Genomic DNA, 27,501 nt, shown 5'->3' on the forward strand with positions numbered 1-27,501 from the left:
CGTGAATGGTCCTTAGGGCGTGTGCCCATCTAAGTTGCTGCTCTTCTCTCTCGAGATTCTTCTTCTTTCCACTCGAAGCGTAACGAATGACGAGCTTCAAGGGATCAAGTGTAATGTAGATGATCAAGTTGTACAGCCAAATTACACCAGCCCAGCGCCATCCGATTTCTTGGATGAAACCACCCCAGTTCGCATATACAGCGATCAACGTTGACATCTGTTTACAGAAACATCAAGACCACACATTCTTTACTCACATTGATGCCAAAGTAAGAACAAAGAAGTATTGCTTTTCAACCTCACTTAGCCATCTCCCACTCTCTTGCTTTTGTAGGGACAACTTTTGTCTTTGTCTTTTCCTAATTAGTGGTACCTTAACGCTAAGAATCTCATCAAAACTCGTCATTGATAGATGAATCGGACTATGTTATTAAACTTTTTGAATTCCATATTCATAATATTACATTCATGAAAGACATTACAAATATGACATTTCCTGATTCCTCTGTTCTTTGCATGAACCGCTCAAATGTAGTCAAAATAAATACATAAACAAAACTGCTATAAGAAATCCACAAGGATAACCTATGACTGCAGCTTTCCATGAAAACATTGTTTCCTCTTCATCTTCCTCTACATTTTCCTCTTTATCTTCCTCAGGTTGCTCGGCTTGTGTAAAGCATGATACTTGGATTTGCTCTCCACAGATGTTGTTGTTGCCCGCGTATATGTTTGGATCGTTTAACCTGTCTAGCTGAGGACCTTTAGGGATTATACCTGAAAGCTTGTTGTGGCTCAAACCTAAAGTAGTTAGCTCTCCGAGCTTGGAAAACGTTTGTGGGATATGGCCAGAGAGGTTGTTGTATGAAAGGTCTAGGACCTCTAGCTCCTCAAGATCTCCAAAACTTTGTGGGATTAATCCAGATATGTTGTTGTGGGAGAGGTTCAAAACCTTTAATCTTATGAGATTGCCTAAAGAAGGTGGGATTTCTCCGAAAAAGCTGTTCTTAGAGAGATCTAAAATAGTGTAGAGGTGGCTATTCCTGTGAGCAATGCCTTGCTTTGAATTCTTCCAGTTCACTACGAAATCGGGTATGTGAAGGTATTCACCCATTTCGACGCTGAATCCGGGTCCGGTATAGAAATCATAATATACATAGATGGGAGACTGACTCATGGCTCTGAGATTCCCAAGAGATGAAGGGATAGGTCCATCAAGATTGTTCTCGGACAGATCCAAGATCTTAAGACCTGTGAGATTTGATATGTCTTCTGGGATTGAACCTTCGAGGGAATTGTTTCTCATGATAAACACCTCTAGAGCTGGGAATAACCGGGAGATAAAACTCGGGAATTTACCAGAGATTTTGTTATCTTGAAGATCAAGATGCTTCAATGGGCATGTTGTGAAGTCCTGAGGGAATTCACCACTGAAATTGTTATGATCCATTTTAAGAAATCTTGTGTATGACCCAAAGGAAGCTGGAACATCCCCTGAGAACTCGTTGAAAGATATATCGAGCAGCTGAAGATTTGAGTTCAAGTTGAATCTAGGGAATTCACCTGAAAGTCTGTTCTTTGACAAGTCCAGCAACATCAGCCTGGAGTTCTTTGAAATAGACTTTGGTACTGATCCTGAGAGGTTGTTTTCTGACAACGTCAATACTATGACGGACGTTTCGCCTATTGTGTCAGGGATCTTACCAGTGAAGTTGTTTCTTGATAGCGCAAGAACCGATAAGTTCTGAGGTTGAAACAAACTAGGAGGGATAGAGCCATTGAAGGCGTTATCACTCATGTCAAGAGAAATAAGCCTGGTCAAGTTCACAAACCCATCTCCAGGAATCTCTCCTTGTATGAAATTAGAAGAGACATCGAGCGCTTCAAGAGAGATTATACGCAGAATCGGTCTCAAAACGCTTGAACTCACTGAGCCAGAGACGACAAGAGAGCTCAGATTCAGCTCTATCACCTCTCTTGAAGGCGAATGAGCGTTGCATCTCACGAGTTTCCATTTGCAGCAATCTGAGTTTTGCTTCCATTTCTTTAAACCTGCCAAGTTGATTTTTGTTGTCGACTGGTTCTTGATGCTCTGAGTAAGACAGTTCTTGAACTCGAGAAGGGATTGTCTTTGGTCTGGTTGGCAAGAAAAAGATAATTGTGGAAGGAAGAAGAAGAGGAACCAGGACAAAAGACATGGTTTCTGCATTTTTCTAGAGCTCTTTGTCTTATTACCACTTGTTCTTCTTCTTTATGTCTTGTTTTATAGTTACAATTCCAAGAAGAGACCAAAATATGGACAACGTTTCTGTTCATTGTCAGTGATTGTGATGTGTAAGCGTATTGAAGGCATTACCCTAAATAAACGCTAAGTTGACGTTTAGAGTCTTTCAATTCTATCTGTATCCTCATATAAAGACTTTGAAATTTCAAATAGTTGACTCCGACTTGCGTTTAAAAACTATCTTCAAATTAGAAAAGTCTTTATTAGTAAATAACAAATCGTGTACAAAATATTAAGGTTTCATCATAAGCTTAAAACCTGATTGATTTTCAGAGGGTCACTTAAAACAACCCATCTACTTTAATTACATCCACGGGCTTTATAATAATGATATTGCCATGAACAAAAACACATGCATTGTCTTTTCCTAATTAGTGGTACCTAAACGTTAAAATGATCATCAAAACTCGTCACTAACAGATGAATGGGACTGTGTAATTGAATTTCTTGAAAAGATTTCATTTCCTGATTCATAATCTTACATTCATGAAGGAAATTACAAAGATTACATTTCCTGATTCCTCTGTTCTTTGCATGAACCACTGAAATAGTCAAAATGCATACATAAACAAAACTGCTATAAGAAATCCACAAGGATAACCTATGACTGTAGCTTTCCATGAAAACATAGTTTCTTCTTCATCTTCCTCTTTATCTTCCTCTGGTTGCTCGGCTTGTGTAGAGCATGATACTTGGATTTGCATTCCACAGATGTTGTTGTTGCCAGTGTAAATGTTTGGATCGTTTAACCTGTCTAGCTGAGGACTCTCAGGGATTTTACCTGAAAGCTTGTTGTGGCTCAAACCCAAAGTAGTTAGCTCGCCGAGCTTGGAAAACGTTTGTGGGATATGGCCAGAGAGGTTGTTGTATGAAAGGTCTAAGGTCTCTAGCTTCTCAAGATCTCCAAAACTTTGTGGGATGATTCCAGAGATGTTGTTGTGTGAGAGGTTTAAAAGCTTTAGGTTTTTGAGATTGCCTAAAGAAGCTGGGATGTCTCCGGAGAACTTGTTCTTGGAGAGATCTAAGAGAGAGTAGAGGTAGCGATTACTGTTGGCAAGACCTTGCCTTGAATTCTTCCAGTTCACTATGATATCGTGTATTTCAGCGTAATCGTGTATTTCCAAACCTAAGCTGATTGGAAGCAAACCAGAAGTTGAAGAGGAGCTCTCATCAGGAGATTGTATAATGCCTGTGAGATTCCCAAGAGATGATGGAAGAGACCCATCAAGATTGTTCTCAGAGAGATCCAAGATCCTGAGACTTGTGAGATTTGATATGTCTTCTGGGATTGAACCTTTGAGGGAATTGTTTCTCAGGCTAAGCAACTCTAGAGATGGGAATACTCGGGAGATGAAACTCGGGAATTTACCAGAGATTTTGTTATCTTGAAGATCAAGATGCTTCAGAATTGGGAGATTTGTCAAGTTCTGAGGGAATTCACCACTGAAATTGTTCTGACTCATTGAAAGCATCATGATGTGTAACCCAAAGGAAGTTGGAACATCCCCAGTGAACTCGTTGGAAGATATATCAAGAAACATAAGAAATGACTCCACACGATAATCCACATAGAATCTTGGGAATTCACCTGAAAATCTGTTCTTTGACAAGTCCAGCAACCGCAGCCCGTAGATCTTTGAAATAGACTTTGGTACTGATCCTGAGAAGTTGTTTTCTGACAACGTCAATACTATGATCGATGATTCGCCTATCGTATCAGGTATCTGACCAGAGAAGTTGTTTCTTGATAGCGCAAGAAGATATAAGTTCTGAGACTGAAACAAACTCGGAGGCAGTGAACCTGAGAGTCTATTGTCTGACAAAAGTATGTTATAGATTTTAAGATGAGCCAACCATATGGGGAAACTTCCTTGGAGCCTGTTCATTCTCAAATCCAGGAAACGAAGAGCTGTTTGATTCTTGAGCCAATCCGGAATATTCCCTTCTAAGCCACAAGATTTAAGTGACAGATATGTTAACTGAAATTGCGCAAAGACAGAGCCATTCTTGTTCCATTGGAGTTTGTTTCCTCCTAGCCGCAAATTCTCCAGCTTCTCAAGACCAAACAGCCATGTGGGAATCTCAAAGGACATGGAATTTTCCTCAAGATCAACCGTTGAGAGCTTCGTCAAATGTATTAGGGACGGTATAGAACCAGAGAACTTGTTCTGCTTCAATGACAGGATCCGCAGTTCAGTAAGACTACCTTGTAAAACAAACAGACAAAACAGTATAAAGTCAGTAACATGTATACAACTGCTATGATCTTCATACATGAGTTTAAAATTTGAGATTGATTTTCTTATTTACCTATTTCTGGAGGAATCTCTCCTCCAATGAGATTCCAGCCTAAGCCAAGTTCTTGCAGATTCTTGAGCTTTTTGATGTCACCACTCAGCTTACCACCAATACCATTCATGCTTAAGTCAAGGCGCTGGAGAGTCTTCAAGGAGAACAATTCAGGTGGGATAGAGCCACTGAAGTTATTATCACTCATGTCAAGAGAGATAATCCTGGTCATGTTCACAAAAGCATCTCCAGGAATATCTCCTTTTATGGAATTACGTGAGACATCAAGCGTTTCAAGAGAGCTTATACGCAGAACCGGTCTCAAAACGCTTGAACTTACTGAGCCATATTGGACAAGATGATACAGTTTCAGCTCTATCACCTCTCCCGAAAGCGACCGAGCATCGCATCCCACGCGATTCCATTTGCAGCAATCTGAGTTTGGCCTCCATGTCTCTAGTTCCAAATTTATGTTTGCATCTTTGGAGTCGTTCTTGATGCTTTGAGTCAGCAAGTTCTTGAACTCTAGAAGGGATTGTCTTTGGTCTGGTGGGCAAGAGAAAGATAGTTGTGGAATGAAGAAGAAAAAGAAGAGGAAGCAAGAGAGAAGAAATGGTTTCTGCATGTTTCTGAGAGCTCTTTGTCTGTTGCCACTCGCTCTGTATTGTTTAATAGATCCAAGAAGAGAGATTAATAAGAGACTAAAATCTGGACATTTCATTGTCAGTGATTGTGATGTGTAAGCGTATTGAAGGCGCTGAATAAAAGCTAAGTTGATTGTTAAAGTCTCTCAGATAAAGACTTTGAAATTTCAAATAGTTGACTCCACTTCCTTTGAAAAAGTATCTATCTACCAATTAGAAAAGTTTTTAATTCTTATTACTCTCTGTCAATTAATGGATTTAAAATTTTCACCATATACTTTTAATGCAAACTCGAAAAGGCAGGAGAGACTTTATTTTAACAATGAAGACCCATGAACACAACAATGAAATATGTTAAATTACTTTGAGAAAACAAAATAATGTTCCTACATAAATCATAGAAAAGTGATATATTACAAAGCTTGTCTTTTAAGAAAACTATAACAATCCTATTACCTTTGTTTCTGTAGAACTTCTATTACTTGCTAATTTGCCGATGTGGGTGCCTGCGATATATCCACCTGACCAAGCATTCTACATAAAACAATACTTCCTTGAATCAATATACCATTTATAACATTTTGATTGCGTCTTGCACTTAAAACTCATTATTTTCATTTGTGTATGTTCACCTGGAAATTGAAGCCTCCTGTAACTCCATCTACATTTAGTACCTAAAGTCACAAATGTAAGAAAATATCTGATGCATTGGTATGTACATGTTTTAAACATTGTAGCAATGTTTACCTCTCCAGCAAAGAAAAGATTGGGAACCAATTTGCTCTCCATTGTCTTCAAAGAAATCTTGAAGTAGCAAGAGACATGTAAAATCAGATCTATTAAGAACCGCAAAAAACGGATCGATTTAAGTTTATTAAGAAAATAAATACAAAACCTCGGATAAAGGAACTCCTCCTGCTGTCACAAACTCATCTTTGTATTGACCCTTTTGCAGCAACATAACAAAACAAAATGTCATCGTCATTATCATCTTGAGTAGTAAGATAAAACCTGATAAAAGTTTCATGTTTCATGTTATACCTTTCCAGTGACTTGAAATGTACAATGTTTGAGAAGATCGGAAATAGAGCTCAAGGAGTTGTTTGACAATGAAGCCCACAAGGTGTCTCTTGAAGAACCCTGGTAAATCATGAAGACATCAAAGACATTCACATAAGATTAAAAGGTTTTAAAACATGAAAAAGCTGTGAAAGAAGGTTCTAGTAGGTTTAGTAAGAACCTCGCGATCTAGAATGTATCTCCAGAATCTATTGACAAGACCGAATTGAGGAGGAAAAGTATTGGCTACCTTATGCTTCTGCATTAAACAATGCTCAAAACTTTTAAAAGCAAAGACAAAAAACAAAGAGAACAAAAGAGTGAAAGTATGAAATGTTGTTACTGAAAACTGCAGCTTGTGTTGTTTGAGTATAGATTTTGCAGTTTCGATGTTAATATCCGGTATGAAGTCAACAATAAGAAGCCCTGAAACCAAAACATATCAACCTTTAGTGGAATTTAACTTCATTGAGTTAACAGGAGCAAAAATTATCTCTTTGAAGATGGAAGATTCGAACCTTTGTACTCTGAAGTGAAGAGATGGCGTGCACCCCATGCAGATAGCCGGAGAATAACCGGTCCACTAAGTCCCCAATGTGTCACAAGCATTGGACCAATCTTGAAAGAAAACAAGCAACTTTGAAATGTTCCTCATGGTAAAGAATGTTTTAAAAAATTAGAGGGAAGAGAGATGCACACCTGCACAAGGTTTGATAAATCCGGGCGTGAAGTTTCTAATTTCAATTTGGCTTGGACTTTGGAGAAACTAATCTGAGTAAGGGAAAGAAACAGAAACTCATCTGAGCAAGAGAAGAAACACTGTCAAATATGAAGCTCATAACACTTTATCGTTCTAGGCAATTTTAGTAATAGATGAAAATTACCCCTGCTAACTCAGCCAACAACGGATCACTGATCTTAAAGGTGAATAAACTCGGTACTGGGATCGACGATAGAATGACCAAATTGGGTGGCTAAAGCATGACCCTGTAACATAATTAAAAAAATTCTTATGAAAACATGAGAACCATTATTATGAACTGGCTTTAAGAGAAAGATTTCATGTACTTTAAATGTGACATTGTTACCTGTTGGCTACTTCCAGTAGCAATAAGAAGATATGAAGCTTCGATAGATTCAAACGTGTCAGCACTTCGCTTCCCAACTTTAATATGGAACTTTCCATCGGGTTTAGTAGAAGCAGTTAACACAGACTTTCCTTTCTCAACCCTAACTGGTTCAAGAAATTTGAGTGGATATATGAATGAAGAGAACACAACAATAAAGAAGAATGGATAATTCAAGAGATGTGATATAATACCTCCCCTAATATTTGCTTCATTCAAGAGACAATCAACTACAGAAGCTGAATTATCGCTGACGGGGAACACTCTTCCATCGTCTTCAACCTGTTGGATACTAGAGTTAGGCAAAAATACGGAATAAGACAAATACATCTGAAGATTAATTGATGGGAAAGTCACAACCTTTAGTGGCACCCCATGCTCAGAAAACCATGACATGGTATCAGCAGGACCATGTGTGAAGAAAAAAGAACCTTTAAGCTCTTTATTACCACGAGGATAATTCTCTGCTAACCTCTACATACAAATTGAGTTATTGAGTTAACAAAAGCTAAAATCAAAAGAAACAGCTATGCATTTTGCAATTTTCAGGCATAAAGTTTGAAGCTTTCTGTGTATACAACACTGCTCTGCCAATCTTTACATGCAACTTTGATACTAATTTAACCAGAGCACAAATATGTCCCACAAGATGAAAAGAGAAATATGCAAGAAAGCTTCATGATTGCATTAAGTTTGAAGCTTTATGTGTGAACAACACTCACAAAAGTATCTCTGTAATGCTCTGCCAATCTCAACATGCTATACAAATCTGATATAAAATCAACAAAAACAAAAATGAAGCTAAACCCAATATGCTTCATGATTCTGCAACTTTCAGGCATAAAGTTCGAAGCTTTCTGTGTGAACAAGACTCACAATCGTATCGGTGCAATGCCCATTTGTCACATTGCATCTACCACCACCAGAAATCTTCACCTGCAAAATGCAAAACAACTAAGCAAATGAACAAAAAAATCTCTGAGTTTAGTTGATAGGAATAGAGGCTAACCTTAGAAAGAAATCTCCCTTTTTCGATAACCAAAACTCTCAAATCAGGTGAGAGAGTTTTAGCCCTAATCGCTCCATAAACTCCAGCTGCTCCACCACCAACAACAACCAAAAGCTCATTCTCATCGTTGTTCACCTTTTCAAAATTTCATCAAGAACCAATCAATGTTCAGACAAAATAAACCAAGAAGAAACCGGAATTGCTATAACTACTAATACGAGAGATTTACCTTTTCCGTTAAACTGTTTATAGCAGTGGCAGTGAAAATTCTCCTTCTCCTGCTGGTTCTACATAACAAAGCTTTTACAGGAACCCAGAGAGGATTTGCTAAGTTCAAGTTCATTACCCACTCAAAATTTCCTAACTTCTTTTCTCACTTAACCCCTAATTTATCGATTCGAGCTTTGCGTAAACCTATAAACAAACCAAAATAAAAGTTTGATTCTATCATCGAAATAAAAACCCCAACCCAGAAAACTACCCGTTAAACCCGAACGAATGGCTAAAATGCCATAATATAAAATAAAAAAAAGGCCAAAATACCATAATTGTAATAATTAATTTAATTTTGATTTTTATTTAAATCCAAACCCTGAAAAAATCTACTTTCTCCTTGAAATTTCGATTTATTTACAGTAAAACTAGGTCAAACCCATCTAGTTTCGGTTAATCCGTTAACTCGACCCATTCAAAATTATTTTAATTATTTGAATTAAATATTTATGAAAACCGTTTTTTTTTCATTTTCTATGTTTTCTCTTCCTTTTTTTTTCATTTATTCGAAACGAGCAAAACCCCAAACCCGAACCGTTCTCTCTTCGACTTCTCACTTCTTCATTCAAACTTCTTCGAGAAACCGATTCGCGTAAACACAGCAAAACCGTTAAAGCACTAGGGCTTTATAAACTTGTAGAATCATTTTCTTCTGGCGAAAATCGCGAAAAGGGTGAATCCCGAATCTCCGATTTATGGCGAATGTGAGAAACAAAGGTCAAGTGTATGAGTCTTCTTCTTCAGCGGCGGAAGTCCAAAACCCGCCGGAAAACGAAAAAGAGATACCTGAAAGTCGGCCGGAAGGAAATCCGGCTGAAATTGAAGACCCAGAAAACGGGAACCCTAACAATCCGGCGGAAGGGAACCCGACTCCGACGGAAATTGAGGAACCCCGGCGGGAAGGAAGGGCTGCGGAGGAAATCGTAGACCCACAAATCGAGAACCATCCTGAAATTGAGAACGCCGAAGTGAGCATGGCCACACCAACGGCAAACGATGGTGACGGGGAATTAGCAGGAGAAGATGAAGCAGAGGAGAAGGAAAATGAGAAGGAAAACGAAGAGGAAGTGGAAGAGAACCAAGAGGAAAAGGAAGAGAACAATGAGGAAGAGAAAGAGGAAGAGAACGAAGAGGAACCCAACCAAGAGGAAGAGGCGATAGGAGGTGAAGAGGAAGATGGTATTGCGCCTGCGCAAGAGGAAGAGGAAGCGGAAGAGAACCAAGAAGAGAAGGATGAAGCGCCAGCCAATGTCAACGAAGAGGAAGGAGAAATGCTAGAGGAGGAAGGAGGAATGCAAGAGGTACGTTTTAGACTCCCATCCTTGGTAATCTTGTAGATTATTGTCTGTTTGGTATGTAGACAACTAGGACAACTATGTAGTAACATGTATGTTTGGGCTGCGGACAAATAGGACAATTTTGTGGCTTAAGATTTTTTTGGTATTAGGACAACTGGGACAACATATAGTCATAGTGTATAGGACAACTGGGACAACTTAGAATTATAGAACGTATGTGGACAACTGGGACAATTACTCGTTTATAGTATTTATTGGAAACTGGGACAACTTGTCGGACTAATATATATATGTTACTATGGACAATTGGGACAACAAGTTTAACTAATTTATATTACTCTTCTGAAATTCAGGATGCCGATGATGAAATGATGCCAATGGGGCCTGAGAAGCTTTATTTCGGTCCAAGCGAATATAGCAAGGCGTGTAAGATAATTACAAGATGTGCAGTTAAGAGTGTACTTGATGTGATCGGGGAGCTACCTGAAGAGATGGAGTGGTTCAAATTGCATCCGCAATTCAAGCACCTGTTTCATATGTATAAGGAGCCAAATCATATGAATCAAGGGTTGTGGATGCTTCTTCTTCACACAGCTTATACTGAGAAGCAAAATAAGACGTGGTTTGTGGTAAATGGAGCGCCTATTCGATACTCTTTGAGGGAGCATGCACTGCTATGTGGTTTTGACTGCCATGACTACCCTGCGAATTATAAGAAGTTGGGTAAGCTGAACTTTGTAAAAAAGCATTTTGGCAGGGGTGACAAAATCAAGATCGGAGAAGTGGAAGCAAAGCTAGCAGAAATGAAAGAACCCTCTTTAGACAGGAAGAGGATGGCACTACTTTTGTTTCTATGCAAAGTATTGAAGGCGAAGTCAAAGCTTGACGGAAACATTGACCCATTCTTGCTCGCAGCAGCCGGAGATATGAAGTTGTGCAAAACGTTTCCTTGGGGGCGTTACACGTTTGACGAGACTATAAGGGAGATCCAGCGTGTGGTTACCAAGTTCAATGGCAGCGTAAAGCCTAAAGGAGCTGAATGCACAATCGGTGGTTTCATTCTTCCTCTACAAGTATGTCTTTGTTAATAGATTATCTGTTTGGTATGTGGACGACTAGGACAACTTTTTAGATTAATATATGTTAGATCGATGGACAACATGGACAAATAGGACAACTATTTAGTTTGTAATTTAATTTGGTATGTGGACAACTCGGACAAATGGGACAACTATTTAGTTTGTAATTTAATTTGGTATGTGGACAACTCGGACAAATGGGACAACTATTTAGTTTGTAATTTAATTTCAGGAAGTGGACAACTCAGACAAATGGGACAACTATTTAGTTGTAATTTAATTTGGTATGTGGACAACTGGGACAAATATTCAGATTGATTTATGTTTTGACTTTGTAGATTCTTGCGTTTGAGTGCATTCCAAGTCTGGGAAAGAGGTTTCGTGTAGCTGTCCATGCTGAGCCTAACTGTCCAAGGATTTGCAAGCATAGGTTCACTGATGTAGCCATGAGAGGTATTCCTTTGGATGACATCAACCAAGCTATTGGCACTAGTGCTGAGGTCAGTGATTTTTTTATTATTGCTATTAGCTTGATATTAAACATGGTTGGTGATGAAATGTAATAAATGGTATTTGTTGATATTATCAGGACATTAATAGCATTTTGGAGGCTGACTCGGATGAAGAAGAGCTTTTGGCTGAGATCGCAGATCCTGGATTCGATGATGGTATCAGATATATTGACATAACCGTTGAGGGCTGGACGGATTACTTAACCAAGAAGAAGAAAAAAATTGTTTGGAGAGAGCTGTATGAGGCTGATATTGCTTCTCGGGTTCAAGTCCCTGCTATGGAACCAAGGGAAGATGAGCCCATATCAGTGGCTCAGCTGAATGTGTCATTGGTGGAGCTGAAGGCGTCATTGGTGGAGCTGAAGGCGTCAATGGAGAAGAAGCAAGAGGAGATTGTAGAGAAGGTAAAAGGAATAGATAGAAGATTGAAAACTCTTGAGGGGATGGTACATCCATCAGGACGAGTCTCCGATACATCACGGCCATGCTCACCAGTCCACTCGCCGAGTCCAACACGATCACCAGCGCCACCAGCCTCAGAGCACTCTCCACTTGTACCCGATCCTCCAGCTGTTGCCACCACACCTCTTGCACCAGGTCCCTCCTTATACGCAGCAGGTTCATCGACAGTGGAAGAAGAGAGAGAGGCAATGAGAGCTCTGACATACGAACCGGGCAAAGGACCATTTAAGAGGACGAAGAAAGGATATAAGAAGAAACCTCAACCAAGCAAGGTCCCACCACGCCCTAAGAGAACCCAAGCACCATCCAGACATGTGTCATCCCCTTTTACTGAAGAGAGACCTGCTAAGAAGAAGAAGAAGTGATAACTTATTTGATAACTTATGGTTTTAGGATAACTTATGCTCTTATGAACTTATGTTTATTTGATAACTTATGCTTTTGGATATGACTTGTTTTGCTGGATATTGCTTGTTTGCTGGATATTGCATGTTTGTTAGATATTTATGGGTTTGTGTTGGACAACTATTTAGTATGTAATTTAACTTTGGTATGTGGACAACTCGGACAAATAGGACAACTAATAGTTGTAATTTAATTTGGTCTGTGGACAACTAGGACAACAGAGACAATTATTAAACATAATGATAACATTGGACAACAGGGACAATTATTAAACATAATGATAACATTGAAATTATTAATGTTTGGACAACTGGAACAATAACGACATTGTTATATAACTGGGACAACAATAAGCATAGATAGACATAGTAGGGGGAATCCAAATCAAAACAGATGAACAATACAAAATTCTACTTGAAAAGATATGAAAACACAGCAAACAGCATGAAAAAAGCGATTATCACATATCCATCACCTCAGTTGGCAATCAATTCCTTCATCCTTCCAATCTCTCTTTCCATCCCAGATAGGAGCTCTCTGAGTTGCCTAATTTCGGATTGATGTGTGTCAAACGAGCTAGTCTCAGGAAGGCAGTTTCGGACAACTCCCATGTTATGCAAACTTTTCATCCCAGATGTGGCATTATCAACTCGAATTTTCAGAGTTGATAGCTCTTCTGTAACCGCGTCCTCCCACCATTTCCATATGTAGTTATGATTCGGGCAAGGCCTCTTACAATAGTGAAGCGAAAATCAGTAAATTCGCCATATTCTAAACCCTAAAATAAAATTCATCTAAATCTAAAATTGTAGAAATAACCTAAAATCCAAAAGTTTTTACCTCAAATGTCCAATCTGGCCAAGTGTACATTTTTCTTCCTCGGGTGGCTTCTGACTTCGAATCCCTGACAACCATCAGGAGACCACACCAACACGATTCTCTCATACCATTTTCTCCATCAGCTCGGTAATATGAACTGTCCCACGAGTGCCTGGAAGAAGAAGAACCCGAACTGTAGCTTGGCATCTTGTTGTCCAGCGGCGGCGGAGGAACCCTAGATTTCGATTTGGGGGAAATTCTGTTTTTTCTTCTCTAAGAATTTCCTTATAAAGTAGCCTACTTATCAAAACGCTGAGTTTCACTCTAATATTTGGCGGCGCCGCAAATATTAATTTAACACGTGCTTAACGCGCTCAATACCAAAAATAACACATAGTTGTACCGATACGTCCTGTTGTCCAAAATTGCTCATAGTTGTCCTTTTTGATTATTCTACTTGTCCGGTAACATAAATCTATATTTAATATTTGTCCAGGGGACGATAGACTCATGGTTACTATTTACTATTACATTGCAAGGAAATTTGATCAAAATCATATAAATTTCGTTTTGACCTTTGTAAGATGCTCCATTATCAAAGAGTTACATGTATCACATGAGGTTGTTGATGTGAAACCCAAACATTGTTTCAACAAACCGATAATATCAAAGAGTTACATGTATCATTTGGTTTAATTTGTTAGGTTAACAAGAAACCTAACGTAGTTGTACCAACTTTACCATAAATTCAAATTCTAGTACATATAAGAAACATAACGTAGTTGTACCAACTTGTCCAGTTGTCCCAAAAATTCAAAATCCATAAAAACTCTAAACATAACGTAGTTGTACCAACTTGTCCGGTTGTCCCAGAAATTCAAAATCCAGTACATATAAGAAACATAACGTAGTTGTACCGACTTGTCCAGTTGTCCCAAAAATTCAAAATCCATAAAAACTCTAAACATAACTTAGTTGTACCAACTTGTCCGGTTGCACCTGAGAGTTAAACTACATCAAAATACAAAGACCACAAACAAACTAAATTGGGTTTCCACTTTCATTTCCACTTTGGTTCCCACTTTGATTTTCGCGAGGGTTTAATGGGTCAAACCAACGTCCGAGATGTATTCCCAGTTGTGACTTGTTACATCCTTTACGGCGAGCTTCTCTGGTAGAGGGATAGCTGTTATCTCGCTTTCTTCCACGTTTCTTAGTGTAGTCCGGTGGTAAAACGACTAACTTCTGGATTTCATCAGGGATAATCCATGTAGACTGATGTGGCACCATATAAATAGTCCTGTAATAAGCTAGGGCCCAAGTATCAATGTGGTAATATTTTGAGCATACAACTCATGTAAGTGGATTTCCCTTCTTCTCTCAGCCGAACGCATCATTGCAATGTCAGCGGCTATTGCATGAACACAGGGAATCTTGTCTATATCAAAACGCCTACAGCTACAACATTTACTTAACAAATCGACCAGATAACTCTTCCCATCATCTCCAATCACACTGTATTCTTGATGAGTAGCGTTAAGCTCAGTGACAAATAATCTTGTACCAATTGCACATAGACTATGCAACTGGTTCTCAACATAGGGCACCAATGTCTTCGAATCTGATGCATATGCAGTGTCTTTCCTATGCTTGTTGAACCATTCAGAGATTTTTTCAACATATGCATCAATCAACGGTAATAAGGCATACTTCCTTGCCTTCTTGAAGACATCATTCATAGACTCACACGCATTGCTTGTGTCCAAGTTGTACTTGTCTCCTTTAAAAAAGCACCTTGCCCATTTATCAACCGCAACATGCTCATCTAAATACTCAGCAGTTTTTGGAAACCATATCCTAAAATCAGTGTACGCACATAGGAACTCACTTTCAGTGTATTTGTGAGCGCATTCTCTGAATTTTACTGCACACAAATCTTTGCAGCCAATCCCAGCTTTCCCTCTCACGTTTTGCGACAAATGCCAAATGCAATATCCATGCTGAGACTGAGGGTACACCTCCTTCACTGCTCCAATGATGCTCTTATGTCTGTCACTCATAAAAACCAGTTCTTTATCATCAGGTATAACAGTTTTGAGTATTTCAAAAAACCACTTCCAACTAGCATCTTTCTCACTATCAATAACACCCATTGTAATTGGATAATGGTGATGATTCGGATCCTGCGCTGTGGCAAATACTAGCATACCACCGTACACACTCTTAAGAAAGGTCGCATCCACAACTATGACTTTCCTCATTGCTCTAAAGCCTTCAATACTAGCGCCCAAAGCGACAAAGAGATACTTAAACTTATATTTGGCATCCAGTTTCACACTAGTTATTGTCCCAGGATTAACAAGCTGTAACATGTAAAGATAACAATACAACTTTCGATAGCTTTCTTCTGGACTGCCCCTCACTTCACTAATAGCTAGTTTTTCCCTCTCAAGGCTGTAGAGTATGACACATTCACGTGAGCTTCATTTTGAACAACTTTAATCAAAGCTTTGGGCGCAGGGGTGTCTACTTCTCCTGGATAGCACCCACGCAAAACATCTGCTACTACTTGTGGTGTGCCTTTCCTTTTATTCCGAATTGTGCTCGCAACAACCCGAGATAAGGTATGGATATTCCTATACACCCTAATACTGAAATAAGTTGAATCCACAATTCGTACGGCGTGTAGATACCATGTACAACCAAGTTCAGCTTGCTGGCATCTTAGTATGAGTCGCCCTGTATCTGACTTTACCGTTTTACCTCAAAACAGCCCTTATGAGAATCTCTGTCGACCAAAACTCGCAAAGCCTCTTTGGATCGAAATTCTTGACCTTTTTCAAACCCAGCTCAATCCTCCCATTCTAGAACAAACCGAGTTTGTTCCACAGGCCGTAGAGGCTCAACATGATCATGTTCATCTACATCTTCATGCATGCCACACTCTGCATTCTCCTCTGGTAATGCAATTTCACAGCTTACCCGTAGATCAACATTCTCCATCCTCTCAGTTTGTCCTTGTTTCCTCAATTTCACAGCTTACACGTAAATCAACATTCTCCATCCTCTCCGGTTGTCCCTGTTGTCCATCTGCTTCTTCCGGGTTGTAAACAATCAACTGGTCTCTTTGTTGTCCCTGTTGTCCCTCAATATCAGGGGCGTCTTCTGCTCTGGGAAGCTCTTCACTCTCTATATCTTCTGCTCTGGGAAGCTCTTCACTCTCTATTAGCTCCACATTCAAAATGGCTCTAAGTCCCTCTTTATCCACTGTCGTAAGATACACATAAACATCACCATCATCAACAATACATGACTCTCTAAAAGGCTTAGCTACCAACGGAATATAGCTCAATTTCAGATTCCTCATACTGTCATTCAACCCAATCTTCTTGCATATACCATCTACAAGCACCGAATAGGTTAACTCCTCCATAGATAAGTTTCTAAATGATATAGCATATATGGAATTTTTAGAATTCCATTTAAACTCTTCTCCTTTCGGTGAATAATATCCTCCATACTCAAAATATATGTTTGTGGGCCTACTCATTCTCTCCTGCAAATACAAAAAAAACAAAAAAAAAATATTGCCAATTGTCAGCTTTCTCTCAATTTGTACTTGTACCAGTTGTACCAGTTGTCTCACTTTCTAAAGTTCTACCAATTGTACCAGTTGTCCCATATTCATAGGTTATACCATTAGTACTAGTTGTCCCATAATCATGGGTTGTCCCATTTGTACCAGTTGTCCAATCTATCTAAGTTGTACCAGTTATACCAATTATCTCGACACTCTTAGTTATACCACTTGTCACAATTCTCGCAAATCTGACGGATTCATCATTCACAACCTAGAAGACTACGATTCAGCTCGATTCACCAACAACCATCCACTAATCGACCCATATAGTTGTCTTAAATATCCAATGTGCATGCTAAAACTAACAAATTTCACAAATCGACCCCCAAAATTAGAAAACCCCAAAACCATACCTGATGCTTCGCAAGGAGCTCACTCGAGTTTAAAAAACGAAGTCGTGGTGTACAGGAGGACGACACGGTGGCTAATACGTCCCGGCGAGCTGGGTCACGAGTCCAGCGCAAGATTCAGCTCGGATCGGGCAAATCCAATTTCTCAGAAATGTCCAATTCGAAGAGAGAGAGAGAGAGGAAGAGAGAGGAAGAAAGACGAGGAGAGAGAGAACACAGAATATATTTTTTTAAACAATAAAATCAATTATTTTTTGTTTTGTTTTCTTTTTTTTTAATTAAACCAAAAACGAAAATTCAGCAATGCCACAATTGCTTTTCATTAAGGGCATAATAGGGTTTTCACTCCTATTATGGCACTGAGACTCTATTATGGCACTGAGACTCTATTATGGCACTGAGACTCTATAATGATACTGCAAATTTTTTCTCTTTATTTTATGGCATATTGGCCATTTTTTCGTTAAACCCTTCAGAGATTTGACAAAAAAGAAAAAAAAACCCTTCAGAGATTAAAAGAAGCAACGGTGATGATGACGATAAAGATTTCTGAACGGCATCGTTTCATCTTAAGCCGAGACGACGTCGATTTTACAGAAGAAAAAAATAGTTTTGGATATTTAATGGAAATATTTAACCCTTGGTCTTCCATTTAATTGAACACAACATTTGAACACTTACTAACATCGAAAACTGGAATAAAATTACTAACTTTTCGTCTTCCTCTCAAGAAAACTGAGCCTATTTAAATCCAAATCCACTGATACATTTAGTTAAAACATCTCAAACTCAAGATTTTTCGTCTTCCTTGTTGTCTTTCTTCAACAAGTGTGTGTAACACCTTTAGAGACAAAAATGTCATCGTACCGTGGTCCGTCCATGGTTAAGCCAATGATGAACAATGATGCAGCTAATGCTAGTGAGTCTGGTCATCGAATAGTGAAGTTAGCGCCACAAGGCGAGATCAGGATCCAAGTCCATCAGTCTTCGACTCTCAAACTCCGTGTGCTAGAGGGCAAAGTTGAGATTTTCGGTTCCGAGCTCCCACCAAAAGTGTGGATCACGTTTCCACCTCTCCAGCAATTCGCCGTATGTTTTTACATATTCAACTCTTTTTGTAAAACCCATTTATATTTGGTTATGGTTATGGTTGTGTTTCTCGTAATGGATTCTTGAGTTTATGTATCATTTTCATTTTCTATGTGGTTATGGACTTATGGTTATGTTTCTCGAAATGGGTTCTAGAGTTTTTGTCAAATTCATCCTCTGGCCTTGTGGGCTAGCTGAAAGATTTGAGCTTTATGTAGTTTCTGTCAAATTCATCTTCTTTCCTTTTCGTAGTTAAAATGATCATTGAGTTGGTTACATAGTAAGCAAGTTGTAATCTTGATGGTTTATAGTTGAAGATCCGTAGATCACATATTGAAGTGCTCATTTCCTCAGGTCTTCACATGGTATGGTGGAACAATCGAAGTAGATGGCGTCACAGAAACTGAATATACATCTTCTGAGGTAATGTTATGGTTTCATCCACACAAATAGTTGGTATGATATAATTGCTTGTATTGTTTGCTAATAACATCTCTGTTCTAGACACCTATGATGAGCTATCTGAATTTTCCACAACTCTCTACAAAGACAAAGACATCGTGTGACATCTTCCACAAGTGATAATGTATCTTCACATGTACTTAAGAATTTTCCTTCATAAAAAGATTGATTATATCCATGTGCCATCTTGAAGTTGTGTTCTTTTTTGTTTGGTACGGTTTTGCTTGATGTAGGGACCAAGAGTTATCATTGTAGGGGATATAGACTCTGGGAAGACCACTTTAGCTAAGATGATTCTTAGTTGGGCAGCTAAAGATGGTTTCAAGCCAACATTTGTTGACCTTAACGTCGGTCAAAGCTCGATAACCATACCAGGAACTATTGCTGCTACTTCTATTGAAATGCCTTTGGACCCTGTTGAAGGGTTTCCTATTAATAAGGCTCTTGTGCATTACTTTGGTCACACAACACCGGAGTATTTTACTTCGAACTATCAATCTTTAGTTCTTAGTGAACTAACAACTTGAGACTACTTTTTCCTTTCTTGTTCTTGCAGTATCAACCTTAGGCTGTACAAGGCTCTTGTTGAAGAGCTTGCTCGAGAATTAGAGGTGGAGTTTTCTGATAACATTGAATCTCGATATTCTGGTATGGTGATTGATACAATGGGATGGACCACTGGTGTCGGTTACCATGTAAGTTTTAGCTTCTTTTGTGAAAAGAGAACCGTTTACGTTTTGCAATATACCACAGTCTTTCTGATTTGTTATCCTGTTTTCAATTTGCAGCTGCTTGTCCATGCAATAAGGAGGTTTAATGCATCTGTAGTTATTGTCCTTGGTCAAGTAATGTACCAAAGCTCTCTTCTCTGGCTTTTTCCTAAATCAAGAAACCTACATTTTTCTTCATTTTTCTTCGTCATTTATTTGCAGGAAACAGAACTCGTCAATGATCTTAGCAAAGCTTTAAGATTCAAGAAGAATTTACAAATCTTGAATCTTGAGAAGTCAGCTGGAGTTTTCTCTAGGGGCTCTGATTTTCGCAAGACCTTGAGGAACAACAACATCAAGGTATATTTGTGATCTCTTTCAAGATTTCACTAATTAGATTCCGGCTTTTGAATTTGCTTATTCCACAGAAGTACTACCATGGAGCCACTCACGAGCTCACGGTCTACACCAAAACCGCAAAGTTCAGAGATGTGCAAGTATATCAGTTTCCAAAGAGGTCAAGAGGAAATCATGATAGCACTTTGGAGATCACACCTGTGAAAATTGACGAACAACTTATCAATAAAGTTCTTGCTATCTCATACGCCAAAGAGCCTGACCAGATCATCTCAAGGTAATTATCACCAACTATCTAATGATTGAATTTCAGCTGGAGATGTAGAAATCGTTAAACTTTGCAGCAAATGTGTATTGTTTTTGCAGCATTGTTGCTGGATTTGTGTGTATCACAAATGTTGATATTGATGAAGAGAGAATTACATATCTCTCTCCATCAGCTGCGGAATTGCCTAGCAAGATACTGGTCACGGGGACTTTGACATGGCATGTAACTTGAGGAGGAAGAAACTGAAGTGGAGAACGTTGTTTACCCTAAAAGTAAAGCCATCTCTATCATCAACATCTTTAAAGATGCTTAAGTTTATTCTTCTACTCTATCGTGTTATATTAATGGAACATTTTGACGAAGACATGGTTCTGAATTTTCTTGTATTCTAGCAAAAAGGATTTGCAACTAATTAGCAAAAACCAAAAAGAAAATTAAGATTTGAATCTATCATCATCAATCATTTGGATGAGATATACTCCAAACAAACAACTGATTTTTGTTTTCTGTTTTTTTGAGATCTTATCTGAAATAAAGATCTAAAAGAATAATATTTTAGAGTATCAAAATGAGATAAAATCTTTCAATAAATAGAAAATCATAGATTTTAGATTTTTTTTACATATATAACCATATTGAGATAACAAACATTTTTATCTATGTTCACTTTTGTTCAGCTAATTAAGTGGGAGGAAAATGACGAACTTCTTAGTGCTCTTAACATTTCTACTTTCTCTAGCTCTCTTCCTCAATTTTCAGTTAGCTCAGTCTCAATCTTCTTTTCATCACAGTAATAAAATTTTTAATGTTTTTGATTATGGAGCAATCGGTGATGGAAATTCCGACGATACAAAGGTTTGTTTTTTTTTGGGTTTCATAGCTATTAAAATTCACAAACTAGATTGATTGAGATATTTGTTTTTAAATAATGGTTTCAGGCATTCAAGAATGCATGGGAAGACACATGCAATTACATTGGATCCAATTCAACCATGCATATTCCTCAAGGAAGAACATTTCTTCTTCAGCCAATTGAATTTCGTGGCCCTTGTAAATCCAAGAACATCGTTTTCTCGGTATGCAATACTCATATACGTATGAACGTACATATCACACTATGATTATGATTAAAGAAAATTGTACATTTTTGTCAATAATTTATTCTGTTAACTCTACATCGTCAAAAAAATTTATAAAAAAAAGATAATAAAAATACATTTGTTTTTTCGTCTATGGCGTTACAATCCCTTGGAACGTCTCTGTTAATATATATGTATACATGTTTAACAGCAATAAAACATTGTTTACATAAACAATTTACAAAATCAGTATATGTATTTCATGATATCGTAGATCCGTGGAAATTTAACTGCTCCTGAAGGTCCAGATCAATGGAAATGCAATGGAGATCGTTGTCATCAGTGGATCGAATTTGCGCATATAAATGGACTTTATATCGATGGCCATGGCCAAGGTACTCTTGATGGCAAAGGACCAAAATGGTGGTCGATAGATTGCAAAAAACATAAACAAGTAAGCCCGTTTTTTCTATTGAAAATTTACTTTACTTTATGTCATCATATAAACTTATATAACTTATGTTTTTCTTTATAGGCATGTCTTGGAAGACCACGGGTATGTGGAAAAATCATTTCACAATAATTCAGGTTTTAGGTTTCATAAGTCGTTACTGCAAATTATTTGATTTGTTTGTTTACCATTAATTAGGGTGTGATTATATCACATTCGAGTAATGTGCATATAAGCAACATTATGGTTAAGGACAGTCCAAATTTTCAATTATCGTTGGAAGATTCGACATTGGTTTTCGCTAAACAACTCACCATAATCGCCGATGGTGATAGCCCTAACACTGACGGCATGCACATTCAACGCTCTCAGAATGTTATCGTCTACAATAGTAATATCAGTACAGGTGATTGATTATCATGATCATTATATTATCCATGCTAGTATTTATACATGCCTAATGAATATAAATGTGTACATGATCTATAATAATAGTACAAATGTAGCTTAGCGTAGATTAATGTATCCTTATCGCAATAATTTAACTAGGGGCAATATGTTTTACGTTTTAGCTTCGGTTCGTTTTTTGTTTGTTTTGGTTTAGTTTCTTTTTTCTAGTAAGTGAAACCAAATAACTTAGGCATTGGTGTCGAATCTGTTTCATTTGGTCTTCTGCTGGATTTGGTTCAGTTTGGTTCGGATTGATTTTTCAGTTCTCCAATTAATGAAAACAATCCATTTATGAGCAATTTTCGGTTCAGTTTCAATTTACACCTAATTCAACTACTTTGATAATTGTTGTGATTTTGTTGTTCACCTTAAGTAACCTTAAGTAAAACACTTAATCGCATGTGATACTTGGTATTTTCAGGTGATGATTGTATATCTATTGGTGACGGTTCACGGGATATTAGCATATCAGAAATCTCATGTGGTCCGGGCCATGGAATAAGGTATTTTTCTTCCATCGTTTTCAAAATTTTATTTCTTGTAAAATTAGTTTAAAGATTGTAATTAAATTACTTAATTTGTTTTTTTTTTGTTTTGGTTTGAAACAAGCATTGGAAGCTTAGGTCGAAATGGGGAAAAAGGAACGGTGGAAAATGTCCTCGTTCGAAATTGTACTTTTAGAAAAACAGATAATGGAGTTAGAATCAAGACATGGCAGGTAAAATTGAAGAGATTGATTAGTTTGTTTTTAATCTCTCTAATTTGAAACTTGAAACTAAGTTAATGGCAAAATTAATTAATTATATGTATGGCTTAGGGAGGAAATGGGCATGTTCGAAATGTATTATTTGAACATATAAAGCTATATGGTGTAACCCGACCTATCATTATCGACCAATTTTATTGTCCACACTCAGAATGCCAAAACCATGTAAGTAAATTTTTCTTCTCGTTTTAATGATTTCTTATGTACGTATTTATTGCATTTATACTTTATGAACATCCATATATAATATCTATAGAAGTAATCCCATTTATGAAAAGTATGCTAACCATTTCTTGAAACTAATCCACATAATTCGTGTTTAAGTGTTTTTCTTAAGATATATGTGAATGATTGATGTTTAATTCTTGTATACAGACAAATGCTGTGGAGATCAAGAATGTATTGTATAATCACATACATGGAACATCAATTAGGAAACCCTTTGTGAAACTCCTATGCAGCAAATCAGTTCCATGTACAGGTATTTTCATGAGCAATATTAACATTCAGGACGAAGAGGAAGAAGAAGAAATGGAATATCATCATAAATCTCGTCATGATGATCATCCACCTGCTGAATGTATCAATGTTAGAGGATTTTCTAATGGTGTGGTAAAGCCTAAACTAGCTTGTTTGGTTTCCAGAAGACATTAATTTGTCGACAAATAAGTGTTTCTAGACGTCTAGAAACTCTTCTTTGTTAGTTTTTTTTTTTTTTTGACATCTCCTCTTTGTTAGTTTTTTTATTCTTTATTTGTTTGAGTAGAACCATGTTTCTCTTTCGATCTATTTATTTTTAAGAAATAAATAAAATTTGTGTATTTGGGAAAAAAAGTTTAGTAAATTCATAAACCTAACACTACAAAATTTTAAGGCTTAAGCGATGGAACTATATGTGGCTAAAATAAACAATTAATAATTCATGACTAAACGAACATTACAAGCATTAGTATTGTATCCAACAGCTTATCATTAGGGGTTTTCAATCTTGATAAATCGATCAAATCTAAACCAAATAATTCGATTCCAAAACCGAACCATATTCAAACCAATTAAAACTTAGACTAATTCGAATCCGAACGGCAACTAAAACTTATGAAAACCATCCGTAACAGAATTAAGATCTTTAACGGGGAAAAAAATCAGAAATCAAAAATCAAAAGCGAACCAAACTACGGATTGAACACCCATACTTATCATCTCCAAAGACAATCCGGTTCGGTTAAACCATTTCAACATTAACATTGGTTCTTGTAGATCCCTAAAACGATGCCGTATTGTGCGGACATGACTTTTCCACCTTCTTCGTGTCGTTGAAAGGCTCCAAATTTTCACAGCTTTCGCAAAACCCCACAAATGGGTTCTATGTACAGAGCCTCTAAAACCCTAAAATCGTCGAGACAAGCATTTTCAACCTTCTTCAATTCAGTCAAATCCAATCGAAGAGATCCGTTATGTATCGGATTGTACCAAGCTTACGGTTTCAGCTCCGACTCTAGACAAAGCTCCAGAGAACCCGCCATTGATTTGACCCAGTTTCCTTCCGAAAAGATCCGAAATTTCTCCATCATTGCTCATATTGATCATGGCAAATCTACTTTGGCCGATCGTCTCATGGAACTTACTGGTACCATCAAGAAAGGCCATGGCCAGCCTCAGTATCTCGACAAATTACAGGTATTTTCGAGCTTTTCTCCTTAAATTAGATGTTTTTTTTTATAGTCGATTCAGATGAACAAGTTTCATAAAGTTTTGAAATTTGAATCTGTTCATATTTTTCATAGTGGTGGATAAATTGCTGGAATTTCAAGTAAGTTACGAGCTTTTCTCGGTAATTAGATGTTTGTTACAGTGGATTCAGAGGAAATGTCTCATAAAGTTTTAATCTTTTAAGTTTTTTAATCTGTTCAAAATTGTTCATATTTTTGCTTAGTGATGGGTGCTTAAGTAGTTACGGATGTTTGTTTTAGGTAGAGAGGGAGTTAAGTAATATATGAGCATTTTTCGGTAATTAGATGTTTGTTACAGTGGATTCAGAGGAAATGTTTCATAAAGTCTGAATCTTTTAAGTTTGAACCTGTTTAAAATTGTTCATATTTTTGCTTTGTGATGGGTGATTAAGTAGTTGTGGACGTTTGTTTTTAGGTAGAGAGGGAGAGGGGAATAACTGTGAAAGCTCAGACAGCAACGATGTTCTACGAAAACAATGTGAAAGATCAAGAAGCGAGCAGTTTTCTTCTGAATCTAATTGATACACCAGGCCATGTTGACTTTAGCTATGAGGTCTCTAGATCATTATCTGCTTGTCAAGGAGCACTCTTGGTCGTTGATGCGGCTCAAGGTGTTCAAGCACAAACAGTGGCTAACTTTTACTTAGCATTCGAAGCTAACCTCACCATCGTACCAGTGATCAACAAGATTGATCAGCCAACAGCTGATCCAGACCGTGTCAAAGCTCAGTTGAAGTCAATGTTTGATCTCGACACAGACGATGTGCTTCTAGTGTCTGCTAAAACCGGCTTAGGGCTCGAGCATGTCCTCCCTGCGGTTATAGAACGGATTCCTCCTCCTCCTGGAATCAGTGAATCGCCTCTACGGATGCTTTTATTCGATTCCTTTTTCAATGAGTACAAAGGTGTCATTTGCTATGTTTCTGTTGTTGATGGAATGCTGAGTAAAGGGGATAAAGTCTCGTTCGCTGCATCGGGTCAGTCCTATGAAGTGTTAGATGTTGGGATTATGCATCCTGAGCTTACTTCTACAGGAATGCTTCTCACAGGACAAGTTGGTTATATAGTAACCGGTATGCGAACCACGAAAGAGGCACGTATTGGAGACACTATATATAGAACCAAAACCACTGTGGAGCCTCTTCCAGGTACTTGTCTTCTACTATGCTACTCTTAAGATCTTGGTGAGCTTGGGAAGAGCTAAATGCTACTATGCTTAAAAATGTTGTTTCAAGGTCGCTTGACTTTTGGGTTGTGAAATGTAGGTTTTAAGCCTGTGAGGCATATGGTGTTCTCAGGCGTTTATCCCGCTGATGGATCTGATTTTGAAGCACTTAGTCATGCGATAGAGAAACTGACATGCAATGATGCAAGTGTCTCAGTGGCTAAGGAAACAAGTTCAGCTCTTGGAATGGGATTCAGATGTGGTTTCTTAGGTTTGCTTCACATGGACGTATTTCATCAGCGGCTTGAACAAGAATACGGTACACAAGTTATCTCCACAATCCCTACAGTTCCTTACACGTTCGAATACTCAGATGGAAGCAAGTTACAAGTGCAGAATCCAGCTGCTTTGCCTTCAAACCCCAAATACAGAGTCACAGCTTCTTGGGAGCCAACGGTTCTCGCCACAATCATCCTCCCAAGTGAATACGTAGGAGCTGTTATCAACCTTTGCTCAGACCGAAGAGGCCAGCAACTTGAGTACACATTCATTGACGCACAAAGGGTTTTCTTGAAGTACCAGTTACCTTTGAGGGAAATAGTTGTGGATTTCTACGATGAGTTAAAAAGCATAACATCAGGTTACGCTTCTTTTGACTACGAGGATGCAGAGTACCAGAAATCTGATCTGGTGAAGCTTGACATACTCTTGAACGGACAAGCAGTTGATGCGTTAGCCACGATTGTTCATAACCAGAAAGCGTACCGTGTGGGTAAAGAACTTGTTGAGAAGCTTAAGAGCTTCATAGATAGGCAAATGTTTGAAGTGATGATACAAGCTGCTATTGGTTCAAAGATTATCGCGAGAGATACAGTTTCGGCGATGAGAAAGAATGTTCTTGCGAAATGTTATGGAGGAGACATAACTCGGAAGAAGAAGCTTCTTGAGAAGCAGAAAGAAGGCAAGAAACGAATGAAACGAGTTGGTTCTGTTGATATACCACATGAGGCTTTTCAACAAATACTCAAAGTCTCTTAGAAGACAAGACTTGAAGAAGATGGTAGTAGTTTTATATGCAATTAATATTATTTGTTTTTTTTTTGGAAAATTATAAATTTTGTTTCTTTGCTGAAAGATAACTGTTTGTAAAATGTTGAGGACGAGGACGTATACTCACAATTGAAAAACGTTGACAAAATTTTTCAGTTTCACCATAAAGAAATAAACCAAGAATTCCTGATGCGAAATATTTATAAAATTTATTGTCTGAAAAGTAAACAGTTGATATGAACAAGAAAGAAAAGTAAACAGTTGATATGAACAAGAAAGTTAAAAACTGATAAATGACTTTAACTTGGACCATATGATAGATTGAAGAGCAAAAGGGCGTCTAATCGATTTTTAAACTAATGGGACTCTTTTGTGAAGCATATAAAACCTACTAGCCTTTTTGATAGAATTACTATAGTTGGTAAGAAAATTTAAAATTTAATATAAATGTGAATACACTGGGCATCGATCGCCGAACCTCTCGCATGCAAAACGAGCGCTCTGCCATCTGAGCTACACACCCCTTGACTATCAATATATTTTACTAATATGTTCTTTTGTGAAGCATGCCAAAACCTAGTGGTCCGTTTAGAATAACTCCTGCTAAAAATGGAAAATTGGATATGCGGGGTATCGATCCCTGTACCTCTCGCACTCTAAGATCTGAGCTGATG

General features: G+C 37.9%; 8 protein-coding genes across 8 annotated transcripts; 4 read left to right on the forward strand and 4 right to left on the reverse strand.

Annotated features, from left to right (window-relative positions):
* Positions 1-425: 425 nt before the first annotated feature.
* Positions 426-2,227, reverse strand: LOC18022509 (receptor-like protein 9DC3). Its single transcript, XM_006405515.2, has one exon. The coding sequence runs from the start codon at positions 2,207-2,209 to the stop codon at positions 536-538; it is 1,674 nt and encodes a 557-aa protein (XP_006405578.1). The 5' UTR covers positions 2,210-2,227; the 3' UTR covers positions 426-535.
* A 660-nt stretch (positions 2,228-2,887) lies between these two features.
* LOC112088368 lies at positions 2,888-3,987 on the forward strand. Its single transcript, XM_024158628.1, is given in 5 exon segments — positions 2,888-2,962; positions 3,043-3,096; positions 3,098-3,315; positions 3,427-3,478; positions 3,480-3,987. Coding segments are annotated over 5 exon segments (462 nt in total). The 3' UTR covers positions 3,543-3,987.
* LOC18022510 (probable LRR receptor-like serine/threonine-protein kinase At1g34110) lies at positions 3,612-4,805 on the reverse strand. The gene is made up of 3 exons (XM_024158629.1): positions 4,595-4,805; positions 3,726-4,490; positions 3,612-3,640 (listed from the first exon to the last, which is right to left on the reverse strand). Exons 1-3 carry the CDS (start codon positions 4,803-4,805, stop codon positions 3,612-3,614), a joined length of 1,005 nt encoding a protein of 334 aa, XP_024014397.1.
* LOC18022511 (uncharacterized protein YtfP) lies at positions 4,677-8,872 on the reverse strand. Its single transcript, XM_024158807.1, is given in 18 exon segments — positions 4,677-5,232; positions 5,674-5,751; positions 5,850-5,891; positions 5,965-6,021; positions 6,113-6,163; positions 6,259-6,357; positions 6,458-6,535; positions 6,620-6,702; positions 6,795-6,894; positions 6,976-7,047; positions 7,161-7,220; positions 7,222-7,263; positions 7,365-7,510; positions 7,598-7,685; positions 7,764-7,877; positions 8,280-8,339; positions 8,413-8,547; positions 8,642-8,872. Coding segments are annotated over 18 exon segments (1,785 nt in total). The 5' UTR covers positions 8,756-8,872; the 3' UTR covers positions 4,677-4,866.
* A 4,045-nt stretch (positions 8,873-12,917) lies between these two features.
* Positions 12,918-16,263, reverse strand: LOC112088369 (protein FAR1-RELATED SEQUENCE 4-like). The gene is made up of 4 exons (XM_024158630.1): positions 16,136-16,263; positions 14,611-15,714; positions 13,282-13,345; positions 12,918-13,172 (listed from the first exon to the last, which is right to left on the reverse strand). Exons 1-4 carry the CDS (start codon positions 16,261-16,263, stop codon positions 12,918-12,920), a joined length of 1,551 nt encoding a protein of 516 aa, XP_024014398.1.
* Positions 16,264-18,105: 1,842 nt separating this feature from the next.
* On the forward strand, positions 18,106-20,375 carry LOC18022512 (protein CLP1 homolog 5). The gene is given in 10 exon segments (XM_024158631.1): positions 18,106-18,339; positions 18,694-18,762; positions 18,844-18,867; positions 18,869-18,937; positions 19,035-19,276; positions 19,358-19,496; positions 19,590-19,646; positions 19,734-19,871; positions 19,940-20,145; positions 20,235-20,375. Coding segments are annotated over 10 exon segments (1,311 nt in total). The 3' UTR covers positions 20,368-20,375.
* Positions 20,376-20,832: 457 nt separating this feature from the next.
* LOC18022513 (polygalacturonase QRT2) lies at positions 20,833-23,536 on the forward strand. The gene is given in 8 exon segments (XM_024159015.1): positions 20,833-20,991; positions 21,075-21,212; positions 21,490-21,605; positions 21,744-21,771; positions 21,865-22,072; positions 22,538-22,619; positions 22,726-22,834; positions 23,258-23,536. Coding segments are annotated over 8 exon segments (1,119 nt in total).
* A 702-nt stretch (positions 23,537-24,238) lies between these two features.
* Positions 24,239-27,002, forward strand: LOC18022514 (translation factor GUF1 homolog, mitochondrial). The gene is made up of 3 exons (XM_006405520.2): positions 24,239-24,559; positions 25,028-25,760; positions 25,878-27,002. Exons 1-3 carry the CDS (start codon positions 24,239-24,241, stop codon positions 26,813-26,815), a joined length of 1,992 nt encoding a protein of 663 aa, XP_006405583.1. The 3' UTR covers positions 26,816-27,002.
* Positions 27,003-27,501: the final 499 nt, after the last annotated feature.

The sequence above is a fragment of the Eutrema salsugineum genome, unplaced genomic scaffold (assembly GCF_000478725.1).
Source record: "Eutrema salsugineum unplaced genomic scaffold, Eutsalg1_0 scaffold_14, whole genome shotgun sequence".
NCBI lineage: Eukaryota > Viridiplantae > Streptophyta > Magnoliopsida > Brassicales > Brassicaceae > Eutrema > Eutrema salsugineum.

What these genes read in the sequence shown, in the direction of transcription:
- LOC18022509 (XM_006405515.2), bottom strand. Translation starts at nt 2,209, where the DNA reads ATGCAGAAACCATGTCTTTTGTCCTGGTTCCTCTTCTTCTTCCTTCCA.
- LOC18022510 (XM_024158629.1), bottom strand. Translation starts at nt 4,805, where the DNA reads ATGACCAGGATTATCTCTCTTGACATGAGTGATAATAACTTCAGTGGC. An exon ending in AGAGATTCCTCCAGAAATAG is followed by an intron (nt 4,491 to 4,594) that starts GTAAATAAGAAA and finishes TTGTTTTACAAG; the next exon opens with GTAGTCTTACTGAACTGCGG. An exon ending in GAGTCAGAACAATTTCAGTG is followed by an intron (nt 3,641 to 3,725) that starts GTGAATTCCCTC and finishes TAAATTCCCGAG; the next exon opens with TTTCATCTCCCGAGTATTCC.
- LOC112088369 (XM_024158630.1), bottom strand. Translation starts at nt 16,263, where the DNA reads ATGGAGAATGTTGATCTACGGGTAAGCTGTGAAATTGCATTACCAGAG. An exon ending in CGGCCTGTGGAACAAACTCG is followed by an intron (nt 15,715 to 16,135) that starts GTTTGTTCTAGA and finishes CATACTCTACAG; the next exon opens with CCTTGAGAGGGAAAAACTAG. An exon ending in GGCCAGATTGGACATTTGAG is followed by an intron (nt 13,173 to 13,281) that starts GTAAAAACTTTT and finishes CACTATTGTAAG; the next exon opens with AGGCCTTGCCCGAATCATAA.
- LOC18022514 (XM_006405520.2), top strand. Translation starts at nt 24,239, where the DNA reads ATGGGTTCTATGTACAGAGCCTCTAAAACCCTAAAATCGTCGAGACAA. An exon ending in AGTATCTCGACAAATTACAG is followed by an intron (nt 24,560 to 25,027) that starts GTATTTTCGAGC and finishes GTTTGTTTTTAG; the next exon opens with GTAGAGAGGGAGAGGGGAAT. An exon ending in CACTGTGGAGCCTCTTCCAG is followed by an intron (nt 25,761 to 25,877) that starts GTACTTGTCTTC and finishes TGTGAAATGTAG; the next exon opens with GTTTTAAGCCTGTGAGGCAT.